The sequence below is a fragment of the Cynoglossus semilaevis genome, chromosome 16 (assembly GCF_000523025.1).
Source record: "Cynoglossus semilaevis isolate Cse_v1.0 chromosome 16, Cse_v1.0, whole genome shotgun sequence".
Taxonomy (NCBI): Eukaryota; Metazoa; Chordata; class Actinopteri; order Pleuronectiformes; family Cynoglossidae; genus Cynoglossus; species Cynoglossus semilaevis.
The window spans coordinates 9,276,528-9,289,903 of record NC_024322.1 but is presented as its reverse complement, the minus strand read 5'-3'; the positions used below and the strand labels follow the sequence as shown (position 1 = coordinate 9,289,903).

Below are 13,376 nucleotides of genomic sequence, written 5' to 3'. Positions count from 1 at the left end.
AATCCACTGCAATGATTGGTTTAAAAAAAAGCAAACAAACCCATAAATGTATAAGAAATCTTTATGGCATTTAATACATAACAGCTGTGTGCAAAAATACAAGGAAGGCAGCAGGAAATACATTTTTTTCAATGTCACATTCAATTCAAACATTCTGTAAACAGCTGAAATTCATGTCACAAAACCAGTGTCTCTTCATATTGCCTGGAAAACTGGAAATTTGAATGTTTCCCCAAGCCTCTTCATATTGCCTGGAAAACTGGAAAATTGAATGTTTCCCCAAGCACCTAAGTCAACGTAAAGGCACATCCTGTGTAAAAATAGTACATGTGCTGACATCTGACTGGTTTACTTCAACAATGTGCAGGGTAATACTACAGTACAACGGCCTGCAGGCAACATTTTAACAGCTTAGAGAAAAATGTTATAAAGGCTTGGGATTCAGGCTGAGCCCCGGTCGCACCGAGCCAACTGGTTAAATCTCGTGACAGGCCTTAAGCGGCGAGAGTCTCGACAGCACAATCAGGAGTTTAGCAGATTATCATGAAGGAAGAGTCTCTAAAAGTCACACCACAAAAGCAGAGAAAGTTGGTCGGTTGTATGTAGCTAGGCCCTCTCGGAGTTATCCAAGGATTCTCCGTCAGCGTCTAAATCCTCATTGTCTCGATGCTCGCTGGAAATGTGGATTTCAACTGTACTAGACTCTGAACCTAGCAAGACAAAATAGGGGTAATTACTAGGTGTATTACGACACATGACACCTTAACAAACAGCAGAAAAATGTCATTAGTTTTAATGTAAACCTCCCCTTCACTAAATCATTTTTTTAATTAATTATAATATTGATGTTTGAGTTCTTTGACGCCAATAAAGAAATGTGCTTTTAATAATAATAATAATAAACAATCTACAGACATACAGATGAAATCCACGTTAACAGCAAAATACTGTGTCAGATCGTTGATTTATGTAACTGTGATGTAGTGTAATTTTTTATGTTTAATATTTTTTAAATGAAAAAAATCCAGTCACAGGGATTAACAACAGCTATAAGAAAACAAAATTATTTTAGGATAATCCATTGAGATCCCGTTAGAAACATGTCCTAATGTTTTGTCTTTTTTTTTTGTCATGGAGGTTTCTCACTATATTTTCTACAATTTATACTTTTGTATAAATTGAAATTGTTATCTTTAACAGAATACAATATTGAATTCATGTATTGGCAACTTTTTATCACAACACTTAATTATCATAAATTGGTATTGCTTTTTTGAAATGGTAAAGCTTTATTCTCATAATTTTAATAAAGCGAGATGTCCGATAATATCGGCCGATCGATAATATCTGTTGGAATATCTGTTAGAATAATTATCGTTTTTTCCTCTTATATTGAAAACCCGAGAACGCTTGGGTTTCACGAAACGAGGTGTGCTCTAATAATAGTGTAATGTCCCGGTGACAGACCAGTCTGATGCATCAGTGCTCTGAAGAACTTTTATTGAAACACAATTGCAGTAACTCGTTCTAAACTCCTTTATTGCTCCCAACCCAGCTTCTCCACAATCGCATTTTCCTCCTCTCTCACTCTCCGCACTCTCTCGTCCTCATACACACGCGCGCTCTCACCACGCCTCCCCACTCCACCTCCCATACATGTAACTTGTACATTATCAACACAATCGCTAAACAAGCATCTAGTCACTAGATGGCAGCATTGCAGCTCATTTTATTAATCTATATTGATGGTATGCAGATCGTACAGTGGTTTGTACAGTTAAATAAATAAATTTGGCCAGGTGCTCAATAGTATTTCAATTTGTGGGTGGGGAACTTCTGGCCCCTGGAGTGGGGGCATGGCTTTAACCCATCACCTTAGTGAGTTTAATGGAGTATATTTATTTATAAGTATAAGTTTGTGTTAAACTTTACCCTCAGTTATAAACCCCGCCCCAAAAGACAAAAAAAAAAAGAACAGATTCCTCAGTTGATGATGTCCTAAGTGTTTCATTCTAAACATTTCAGTCCATTCACAGCATCCGCAGACACCCAGCACCAGACAGGAAGCTCACGACCAATGTAGCAACGTCACCAGCCCTCATACATAGGTGAGCTGTTGTTGCCATCTAGAGGCCATTTACCTTCTGAGAGGACACTGATGGCGTCAAAGTGCTGTCCGTTGCCGTTGGCCTTCTTAGCTTCCTGGATGTGACTCTGGTAGAGTAGAGTGGTTCCTACCCTGGGGTTAGGGTTGGTCGTGTTAGGTACCGATGTGGACAGTGACTCCCAGGCCAGTTCTCTGTTCTGCTGCAGGCTGAGGTCCACGTTGAGACCTGTCCAGCCATGGAAGGCCAGGGTGTTGAGGAACGCCTGCATGGGGTTTAGGATGCCCTGAAAGAGTGAAGAGAATAAAATTACTGTATTTTCTAGACTATAAGTCACACTTTTTTTCATCCTTTGGCTGGGTTTGCGACTTCATTATTTCACATTATTGTTATTTTCACACCGACAGCCGCTAGAGGGCACTTATGTACAAATATCTGCTAATATCTGTAAGTCACACCTTTTTCATCCTTTGGCTGGTGCGACTTATACTCTGAAAAATACAGTAGTGCCAAATACTTAAAAGGTTCTTCCCTGCTATTAATTGTTATCCTCTCTGCTATTAATCAGGATTAATTGAAATTGATCGTGATTTTTAATCACGTTGAATTACATTTAATAGCAGTTAATAATGATTAATCGAGATTAACCAAAAGCTACACTGTAATTATTCACATTAATAAATGTAACCAGTAACAGCCCTGTATTTATTTTTTATTTTTTTGTGAACCTACCATGATAAACCACGTGGTGAGTGCTGCGTTTCTAACGTTCCTTAAGCTGCTGTCAGTGATGTCAGTCTGCATCTCCAGGTAGAAGAGCAGGCTCTCATTGATGATGTTGGGGACCCAGCTGATGGTCACAGGAAAGACAAGTCACCTGTTAGCTTCACAGTGAGACATTGACAACCGATGTACTGTAAAGCAGTGGTCCCCAACCCTTTCTTTGTTCCAAGGACTGGTAGTAACGTCGTGCTGATCATTGAAGGATTGGTGAAGGATGGCTGTTTTCACACGCCATCCTGCATTCCACTCCTGTATTAGTTATTACATGATTCTATCTCAGCGAATACTGTATTAATCGCCAATGTGAAAACAGTATGAAACTTTATTCTGTAGCTATCAGAGTCTGAGAGATTAACTTCAAAAGAAAAAGATAAATGGAACATGACCAGTTTTCTTTAAAAACTGACACACTATTTCTAAGAGAAGGTAAATACTACATTTCTTTTTCAGTTACAGCTCATTGTCCTCATCAGGGTTTAAACCACATCTGTTTTTATAAGATTTCACAAAAGTTTATACTTTTCTTTTAAATCCAGTATTTTATAGCCCTAAATATCTCTAAAGTTTTTCTGCACATTTATCTGTCAGGCTGTCGGCTCTTCTGTCTCTGATTGGCTGTTGATCACCGTCACCTGTGTCCTGTGCTCTTTGTCTAATCAGTCTCACTCGTCTCACCTGGTGCCCTGGGTATATAAGCCTCTGTCCCTCACTCTGTCTGTGATTGCTGTTGATGTTTGGGTGTATGTGTGGGTTCTGTGTATTGACTTTTTTGCTGTCTGTTGTTACTGCAGTCTGTTGAGTTTTTTTTTTCTGTTCATCAGCTTAGTTTTGTTTCCTGAGTTGGTCTTTGGACAATTCAAATATTGCCCGTTTTTGATTGTTTGCTTGTTATCAACTCAACTTACTTTTTCCTCTTGCTTGTGTTATGTTTGTGGCTACTGTTATACTACAGTTTTGCCAACCTTTTTTTTTTTTAATGTTTTATTAAGTTAAGAGCTGTAATTTTCAGCCTTAGTGCTTAATTTGCTGGTGTGTGACTAACACAGAATTCATATTCGGCTAGCTAAAGCATTTGGCTAGCTAAAGCATATTTCTTTGGGGTTTCTTGCCTATTCCTGCCTTTACTGCACAGCATTAAATCATTTATCGTCTTATTTAAACTATTCAAAGTCAAACTAAATTTTGTGTAAGCTGTGACACTTGGGATCAACTATATATTTTATGACGCCGCCCAAAGCTCCACATTTCAGACTTTTTAAGGAGCACTTTGCTCTGAGCCTATACCTTACAGTCATACTACTTGATACAAACACTGTGACATACCAAATGACAAACACCAGCATCATTTTGAAGAAGCGAAGTGTTATCTCGTTTGCCAGCCTCCTCTCATTCTCTGTGTATATTCCCTGCCGTCCTTTCAGCAGAGACGTCACTGATCGTAGGGGGAAAAAAACAACCTAGGTTTATTTCGGCAGGTGTCTGTGTAAGAGATGTGTTCATACAGAGATATGCAGTAGGTAACAGTGGAAAGCGCTGACCTGCTGATATGGTGCGGTTGAAGAAAATAGGGTTGGCCACAAGGACCAGTAACATGGGTGCATACGTGGTGACGTAGTGAGGGATGGCGTGTTGGAGGCCGAGCTCACAGCTGTAGGAAACGGGAATAAGAAATGTATTGATTCATTTCCATATAGTCCAGACAACTTAGTCATGAACACACATGGGCAAAACCCTAAACTCCATCAGTTCATTACAGTTTTGAAACACACTGTTTGTGGAAACAAATAAAACCTAAAACCTTCTAAAATATCTCCTGCACATCTGTCATCCTCAGGGCAGTACTGATAACTTCATAAAAAAATAAAGACAAACAAGAAGAACAAAGGGTCTTACTCAGAAATGGACGGATAGTAGAGCATGACCACTCCTTCAACACACAGCAGCACAGCCAGACCCCATGTTATCATGTGGTAGAGGATAATGGTGCTGAAGGAAGAGGGGCAGAGAAACAAGTCATGAGACTGAGAACATCACACGTTCTGCAGCTCTGTGTCTTCAGGCTTTTTTTTTAATCCCCTCTCTTTGGTGTAAAAACCTGGGGCTGATGTCAGAGAACTTCCACAGCACAGTTACAAAATGTGTTTGAAAATGGTTTGATTGAACATGAAGCAAACAGTGGAGTGAACTCCGGTGTGACACCCGGGAAATAAAGCCTTGTCTATAATGAATGGTAATAATGAACTGAAGGAAGCACCTGATTCCTGCCGAGGTTTTAACCACGAGGAAGACGTCAATGGCGTAGCAGAAGGTCCACCAAAAAGAAGCGCTGAAAAACAGCTGGATCCACATCTGCAGCACATATAAGAGGAACAGTGTATGTGCTGATAAATGGTGTTGTGTTCACTGGCCTCATCATTGTGAATTTTGAGAGTCAAGTCAGTTGTCAGCTCAACATTTTCATCTATGAAATCAGGAAGCTACATCACCACGCACGACGTGCACATGGAACTGTTTTCTCATATTACAAAATTTTGTGGACTATAAGTCGCACTTTTTGTTCATCCTTTTGCTGGTGCGTCTTATACTCCAGAGCGACTTATAGTCTGGAAAATATGGCAAATTTAAGCGTCACTTAACTCCAGAGATTCAGCTCCGTTACTGCAATCAGTACTGCACTCACCGAACTGCCTACGCAGAAGGTCTCTGGCCAGATGCTGGTGTTGTTGGCCACGGAGATCTCTTCCACAACATTGGGCAGGCCTAACCAGACTGAGGACCTGATGATGATACCTGGAACAGGGGGAGGGAAAAACAACATGTGGTTTTTAAGTGTTGAGCAAATTGTTGCCTTCCTGCATTGACAGCAGATGCAACTGCGGTAGGAAAGAAATAAAGAAAACAAACCACAATCCGTGAAGGAGCTGTGAAAAGGGTCTGGGATTCATTAACATTTAAAAGACTTCAAAGTGCCTTGTTTTCAGTCTCGATTTCCGCTCAAACTGGTTCAGAGTCAGGGAGTCCTTTTAATAACAGCCTTACATCATAAAACTGCCTACAGGTGAGGTTTATGGGGGTTTTTCCATTTCCTACAATAAACTTTTACTGAATGGAGTTTAATGGACCCCTCCTCATCCCCCACCCCATCTTTATGTGCTGCAGACACCCTGTTGTTGTGCATTATTCATAAAAACGATTTTGTAGACCGTTTATAAAACACGGACTGAGCAAACGGACTGAACAGAGTGGCTGAAAATAGAGAAGCCCCAGAAAAAAAGGGGACCAAAATCTCTGATTGGTCTTTGGTAGAATATGGTTTTCATTTTGTGGATTACAACTCCATTTGAAGAGAACAGTGAGCCAGTGAGCCTTGTTGTGGACAGTGACATTGACCCACCATGTTAATAGTCTATTTTCCTCTAAATGGGATCAGAAATGACAAAACGATGATCATGTCCTTAAACCAGATTAAGAGTGTAGATTAAGCCAACAGTTCCCATAGACCCGTACATCATTCAGATGCAACAACTAAGATGTAAAAAAAAATTATGGAACTGACAATAAAATCCCCCTAAACCCCCCAAACCTCATCATTATATCACAGGGTTTGACATGTGAGATTCACCTGCCGTGCTGCACATGCACTTCAAGGACGGCAAATGGAACTCTTGATGTGAGGCGTTCAATGACCAGCAAAAAAAAAGCCCATAACCCAGAGGTCGATGGATCGAAACCATCCTCTGCTAAGATCTTTATCAGCCCTGGTTTTTTCTGGAACAAAGACCATTTTCTGAGTCCTTGTTAAACTCCCCGTGTTCCACAATAGTTACTCGCTATGAAAAGATTCTCTGTTCTGCTAAGTCAACGGAGTGACCATAAATAATGCTGTAGTCTGGAGCTGCACAAACATCTTAAATGTCATGACTGAGACACGTCGGTCTGTGTTCCATAAACACCACAGCCACAGAGAAACAATGCCATTTATAAGTAAATAAATTAAAGGAACTACAGTCAGTACTTCTAACAACATGTTGACAGCGAGTAAATTATCCCTAACGTTTTTGACCAACTTTATAAATCAAATTATGGGGTTTAATCTGTTACTCTTACCAAAAGTCGGTAAATGTTGCATTTATTCCGTTCTATAAACATACTATTGTATTTATTCCGTTGATAATCTGGACATGAGAAATTTAAAAATTCAGGATTACGTATTTGCGTAATTGGTGCGCGTAATTGGACCGGGCCGATTTACCTGCACATCCCAGGATGTCACACAGACTGATGATGAAGAGAATCCGTACTGAGGACGCAGGCCTGGTCAGGGGGAACTGCCCCAGTCTTCTGAAGCCTTTGCGTTTGGGCAAAATCTGTAAAATGGCAAAGACGAAGCTGAGAGCCGCGCTGGACAGAGTCAAAACCCCGAACAGAGTCGGCTGGAAGGAGACCACGAAGTCCGTGGCTGCGTCCCGGTTCGGACAGCAGAAGGTCTCCAGCCGTGGAGATGCCATGATGGAGTGGACAGAGAGAGAGAGGGAGGAGAGGGGGAGAGAGAGTCGGAGAGGTGTGTGCTGTCTGGTGTCGGAAGGTTAAGGAGAAAGAAAGAAAGAAAGAGAGAGGACAAAAAATGAAAAAGAAATGTCAGAGAGTCCCTAACCCCCTAACAGGCTCAGAAATCACGGGACTCGAACCATCATGTGCTTCCATTTAATCCCTGCGGTTCTGTCCTATACAAAGGCCTGCTGTGTTGAACTGGGGCGTTTGTCGGGACTGAACTATCGTTAATGACTTCAAAGATAACCGTTCATCAGGCTCATGATCCACACAGCAGAAAAAGTTATTAATATGAATATGTTAAAAATATTAACATATTTCAACAGAAAGAAATGCATTCAAATATATACAAGAAACAACCAAAAATAAAAAAGTTTTGTCCAAACTCTGGCTCAGGGTCCAAATCTGGCACTGGGACAGGTTTTATTTTGCCCAAGATGAGGCTAATTTGTTTTTCCGTATCTTCTGGTCTCATACTAACTCCTGGCCTTTTCTTTTCTGCGGACCTATGTCTGACACGTGTTGTTTTTGTTTTGGTCATTAGCTCTGTGTCACTATTAGCTTTACGTTGACTTTTTATGTATATGCTATATTTTCTGTGCTGTTTTGTACTGATCATGGCACTTCTTTGGCTCATAATATACCTTTCAAGACTTTTTCGCTGGCTTTTAGTCCTTTCAAAAAAGTTTCTTGAATCGATAGAGATATTTATCAAAAAAGTTTCTTGAATCGATAGAGATTTATTTTTTATTTTTTGCTGTGTCATGTGGTCACGTGGTGTAGGCAAAAGGTTGTTTCGTTGTGTGCAGTCACGCAGAAAAAGTGATTATTACAATTTCAACGACATTTTGTCTTCTGGAACGTAAACACTGCATGCTAACAGTTATGCATTTAATCAAATGTAGGTCAACACTAAGTCACAATCTCCGCGGTTTATGAAGAAATGACTTCATGCATTTTACTCCAATGAGTTTGTTTATGTAACAGATGTTTTTCGTACTGGTGACCATTTAACACCAGGCTGAGGGAGGTTTGGTGTTGGAGTCTCTGTTTTAGTATCTTCTCTCTGTTGCTGCCCTCTGCTGGTGTAGTATGTTCGTTTCCTTTTAAGTCTTGAATTGTGTCCATTATAATAATAATGGACACATTATAATAATATTGTTTATTATTAGAAAATTGAGATGAGATTTATCTGTAGATCAGAACCAAAAGACGCAGCTAAAGCTAAATGATCATTCCTCTGCGACAAAAGTCATGAATACATGTAACAACATGGCATTCTGCTTTTATAACACATTTAAGTGAAGTACTACTATGTCCTTCAAATGTTTACCAAATTAAACATATTCCAGAACCTTCCTAACCTTTGACATGATGGTAAAACAACAGTGTTGTTGTGTTGGTTTAATTATTTCTCAGTATGAAAACTTCAACACCCGTCCTCCCCCATCACCTCTTCTCTCTCCCCCTGGAGCAGAGGGGGTGTGCACACACTCTGTCTCATGTTACAGACCTGCCTGACAGGCTGCCCTTGCTGAGACACAACTAATACTTTGTACCAGCCTTCTTCCTGCAAGGCAAATACTTTGCGTGACAGGAAATGACATCACAGCACCAGGTCTTGCCACAGTGAAAACAGATGAGAACCAAACATAATTCAGATGAGCTTTAAGTCGAGAGCTCGGCAAACGTCAGCCTCCTATCCACATCCTCCTAGCTCGGCAAACGTCAGCCTCCTATCCAAAAAGCCCATCAGGCGAGACAAAGGAAGGATAAAGGAACTTTTGGACGAGTGCAGAGACACAGCAATGTCTTCTGGACACGCAGAGACTGGACACGACACTACATGTCAGAGTGGAGCTCCAGTGTTTTTCTCCAACCCTCTCATGAGTGGTGAGTGCAGCTGGCAGCAGGAAGTCACTCTCACAGCTGGAGTGTATTTGTCGCTCTGATCATTATTGTTGAAGGTCTGAAAGTGCACAAATGAGGAGAAGAATGTTGTGTCTGTGTTTTTGAACGTAGATGTGGAGTCGGACTGGTCTCCAGTTCACGATGCTGCTTTTAATGGTCGGGTCCTGGCTTTGCAGAAGCTCATCACTAAGGTGGACATTTGGAATTTGGTACTTTCTAAAAAAAAGTGCTTCATGACATTAGGGGATACTTAAAAGCTTATTTTTTGTAAATTCAAATATGAAAATAAATCATGTGATATATAGCAAAAACAGCTATAGGTTAAATGCTAACTCTTATAGGTTCAAGGTACAGGTTAGAATACACTATATATCTCGGTGTGTGTGGGTGTATAGTTCAAAATTGGCCAAAAATGTGAAGTCAAGTAAATGTGTATTAAAAACGATAACAACATTTTTTTTAAATTACCACAACATTCAGCTTGAAATGTTCAAGTCAAATTGGTAATTCAGACAAGAATAATTCAATTTAGCCAAATATATAAAACACGTTAGTTAAAGTTCACTCAGTGTGAGCTCAGGACCAAGGTGTCATTCATTCATTCCTACAGGTAAATAACTGACCAAGTCTAATGTGACACCCTGTAGGTTGTGGATTGAACTGCAGCCTGAAGTGACACAAATATACATGTTTTTGTTCTCAGGGTAAATGTGTGAACCTGAACACTCTGGACCAGGTCTCTCCTCTACATGGAGCATGTGTGAAGGGACACGCGGCCTGTGCCAAACTCTTAATAGAAAACGGGGCAAATGTCAGTGAAAAACGTTTTTATCTTCTGTCCTCCTTGTGACTAACCTTTAAGATAATCTAAAGAATCACCCATTTGTCCTATATAAGGTCAACAGTTCCACGGTGCATGGACAAACCCCTCTGACGGAGGCGTGCGCCCGAGGTCATGTGACTTGTGTGTCGTTACTGCTTCATCACGGAGCGAGTCCTGTAGGGAGCGGGCAGTCTCCGTCTCCAATCCACTGTGCTGCAGCCAAAGGTGAAGGGTCACGCCCATGTGTGTATTCACACACACATAATGGAAGCCCAAAATAACATGTGCAGAAAAGTTTCTTTCTGGAATTACAAATACACACATCTAGTGTATTGTTTCTACTCTGTTAAACCCATCCAGGTCACCCAGAGTGCATTGAGGCTCTGGTGCAGTTTGGTGCAGATGTGGATCAGCACTCCGACCAATCAGGTTCACCCCTAAATGTTGCATGCTCCAATCAGAGCCTGAGTACAGCCAAGAAACTGCTCCAACTCGGTGAGGAGGTTCTTTCGACGCTCTAGCATGTGTGTCCCTCAGGGATCCGTTCTCAGACCTATTCAATTCTCACCATATCTAGAATTTGGTAGATCAGGTGTTTTTTTTTGTGTTTTTTTTTACTTTTTTTTCTTTTTTTTTACTTTTTTACAAATCCTTTCAAGCCATTTTTTCATTGAAGTCATGTGATGGACTATTTTAACAGTTCCACAGGCTGAAAACAAACAGCTTTTGAAGTCAGAGCTCCGAGAGTTGGGAACTCCCTGTGGAGGAAACCAACAGAGTCAGTTTTTCCATCAAAACAAGAGATAAAAGTAGCTTTTTTTCATACTTTTGGGGAGTTTCATGAATATAATTTATTTTATATATTTTTATTTCCTTTTCCATTTTTATACTTGTTTTTGTAAAGCATTTCCTCAATGGTTAAATTGTTAAAAGTTTATTACTAACTGTAACCCAACTTTTCACAAACCATCTGTTCACAATTTGATTTTAAAAATATATATATTTTCTGGTGTGTTCTTCAGATGGAGAGTCTAAAATCTAAAACTTTCAAAAGTGCCAAATATCGTACCTAACTTTTTAGCATCACATTTTATTGTAACCACTTCTCAAATGCTAAGTTGCGATGTTCAGCACTTAGGTGATGTGAGGACGTCACGCCTCTTTGGTCCTTTCTCTCCTTCAGGTGCAAGCGTGAACCACAGTGTGTCTGGAGAATTGCCTCTGCACATTGCTGCACGTCTGTCCAACCCAGAGCTGCTGTCTCTCCTGCTCGACCACGGGGCAGATCGCTCCCTCAGAAACCAGGAGGGCAAGAAGCCACTGGATCTGGCACCTCCTCACAGCCTGGCAGAGAAGCTCCTCAGACAAGCAGGAGGTATTCAGTGAAAAAAATAACAGCATCATCTTTGTATTGGGCCGGTGCCAGTGGCTAACAATCCAAACATCTCTCTGTCACGGCTCCCCGCTGCTCCTCTGACACTTGCCCCAGGAGTGTCACCCCTGATGCAGCTGTGCAGACTGAGCGTCAGGAAGGCTGTGGGCAAACAAAGGCTGGCTGGAATATATGACCTTCATCTGCCCACAGAACTGCAAGTGTATCTCCTCTACCAATCACAGCCCTGGGGAGATGAGACGCACGGAAGAACGTTTAGCAATTCACTTTGACACCCCCAGGGGGCAGACTTGTACTTGTACTAACCTCTTCACAGTTGAGGGTGATTCTACTTTGTGATTTTTTTTTTTTTTTTTGGACAAGATTTAATCGTGAATAGGATAAAGAGATAATTAATGCAGTGGGTAAAAAGTATTGCACAGTTTTTCTGTGGATAATGCTGTAAATATATACATATATATATATTTCACTACAACATAGTTGCATTTTTATACTTTTATAAAACCTGTGACCAGACAACCAAAATCTGTGATGCAGCATTTTGTGCAGACACAGAGTTCCAGCTGCTGAAAAGACAAAACTTGAACTTCTCCTTTTGTTCTCTTTCAGTTCATGTTTTTTTCCTCTTTTTAAGGTGGGATAAGCAATAGCAGTCCTAATCAGTCTGCTTCTAATTTTACCTCAAGAACATTATGTGAACACTGTGCCTTTTGAAATACAGCAGTACAACAAAACAAAAAAGAGTTCATTGTGTTTGTGGTCGTGCACAGGATATAACAAGATACGCAGCAAGACAAAATAAATAAATAAATAAGAAAAATCTCGTGGCTTCCCCAGAGTCTGCAGTATATTTTTAAAATCAAGCACAACAAAGGAAAATGAAATAATAAGAACGAGGAACACAGGATTCAAGTGGAAATGAAAACTAGAACACGTGAAGCTTCACAGATGCAGATGTGTGAAAAAGAGGATCAGGCGCTCGTTAGCTTCTCATTTCCACGCAGTTTTGTCACCTCTGAAAAAGTGAGGAGGAGGTGAATGTTCTGCTGCTGACGACAGAGTCTGTTTAGACTCATCTGTTCAGATTAGAGAAAAAACAAAACAAAGAAAACCTTTATTTCAGGGCTTGTCCTTTAAATTCTATTGTAAGAGAGAAAAAACAAAACAAAGAAAACCTTGTTTTATTTCAGGGATTGTCCTTTAAATTCTATTGTAACTTTTATTTTTTGACAAAAATAAACTACTAGTACTTCAAAAATATTTGTTTTTGCACACACCCCGACCTCTCTTAGTACCAATTGTATATTTAGGTACAGTTGCACAAGCTTGGACTAAGTACATAAGAAGAACAAAATTAGACTATAAGAATCTAATTCGCCCACGAACCACTAGAGGGAGCCCAAGTATCATCACTGGTACATTAACCATAGTTTGAGAACCAAAGATTTGGCCCAATAAGGCAATATTGGGCACAATGTTACCAGTTACCAGTTACCAGTAACTTATGTTAATCAAAGGTACTGTACATTAACCATAGTTTGAGAACCAAATATTTGGCCCAATAAGGTAATATTGGGCACAATGTTACCAGTACCAGTTACCAGTAACTAATGTTAATCAAAGGTACCGTTGAATTCCGAGCTGTGTTGATTCCGGTACTGTTAATGCTCTGCTGCCGTTGTGACTCAATTCAAGAAAAGAGAAGAGAATATCACTGTCAGACAATTCACTGTGAACCACAGCATCCGGGCTGAAGCACTGCTGCACACTCTGAGTCTGGATCCGCCGGGGACTACTTCCTGTTAAAAGA

The 13,376-nt window shown here is 40.4% G+C and overlaps 2 protein-coding genes and 1 long non-coding RNA gene across 4 annotated transcripts; 1 reads left to right on the top strand and 2 right to left on the bottom strand.

Annotated features, from left to right (window-relative positions):
• Window positions 1-256: 256 nt before the first annotated feature.
• Window positions 257-8,137, bottom strand: gpr143 (G protein-coupled receptor 143). 2 transcript variants are annotated; one of them, XM_008328524.3, is made up of 9 exons: window positions 7,141-8,137; window positions 5,569-5,678; window positions 5,143-5,237; window positions 4,782-4,874; window positions 4,427-4,536; window positions 4,212-4,320; window positions 2,838-2,955; window positions 2,142-2,391; window positions 257-710 (listed from the first exon to the last, which is right to left on the bottom strand). In XM_008328524.3, the coding sequence occupies exons 1-9, from the start codon at window positions 7,394-7,396 to the stop codon at window positions 607-609; spliced, it is 1,245 nt and encodes a 414-aa protein (XP_008326746.1). In that variant the 5' UTR covers window positions 7,397-8,137; the 3' UTR covers window positions 257-606. The 2 variants fall into 2 exon arrangements, with proteins under 2 accessions (XP_008326746.1, XP_024919891.1); XM_025064123.1 differs by lacking the exon at window positions 257-710 and having other exon boundaries at window positions 1,115-2,391.
• A 1,023-nt stretch (window positions 8,138-9,160) lies between these two features.
• On the top strand, window positions 9,161-12,492 carry LOC103392007 (ankyrin repeat and SOCS box protein 9-like). The gene is made up of 7 exons (XM_008328523.3): window positions 9,161-9,332; window positions 9,462-9,541; window positions 10,054-10,161; window positions 10,248-10,398; window positions 10,534-10,668; window positions 11,357-11,548; window positions 11,663-12,492. The coding sequence occupies exons 1-7, from the start codon at window positions 9,248-9,250 to the stop codon at window positions 11,836-11,838; spliced, it is 927 nt and encodes a 308-aa protein (XP_008326745.1). The 5' UTR covers window positions 9,161-9,247; the 3' UTR covers window positions 11,839-12,492.
• LOC112488328 (uncharacterized) lies at window positions 11,906-12,940 on the bottom strand. The gene is made up of 2 exons (XR_003052281.1): window positions 12,742-12,940; window positions 11,906-12,678 (listed from the first exon to the last, which is right to left on the bottom strand). It is a non-coding gene; the product is annotated as an uncharacterized LOC112488328 (long non-coding RNA).
• Window positions 12,941-13,376: the final 436 nt, after the last annotated feature.

What these genes read in the sequence shown, in the direction of transcription:
- gpr143 (XM_008328524.3), bottom strand. Translation starts at nt 7,396, where the DNA reads ATGGCATCTCCACGGCTGGAGACCTTCTGCTGTCCGAACCGGGACGCA. An exon ending in ATGCTGGTGTTTGTCATTTG is followed by an intron (nt 2,956 to 4,211) that starts GTATGTCACAGT and finishes TGTGACCATCAG; the next exon opens with CTGGGTCCCCAACATCATCA. An exon ending in TCACCACGTGGTTTATCATG is followed by an intron (nt 2,392 to 2,837) that starts GTAGGTTCACAA and finishes TCACTCTTTCAG; the next exon opens with GGCATCCTAAACCCCATGCA.
- LOC103392007 (XM_008328523.3), top strand. Translation starts at nt 9,248, where the DNA reads ATGTCTTCTGGACACGCAGAGACTGGACACGACACTACATGTCAGAGT. An exon ending in CCACTGTGCTGCAGCCAAAG is followed by an intron (nt 10,399 to 10,533) that starts GTGAAGGGTCAC and finishes AAACCCATCCAG; the next exon opens with GTCACCCAGAGTGCATTGAG. An exon ending in GCTCCTCAGACAAGCAGGAG is followed by an intron (nt 11,549 to 11,662) that starts GTATTCAGTGAA and finishes CACTTGCCCCAG; the next exon opens with GAGTGTCACCCCTGATGCAG.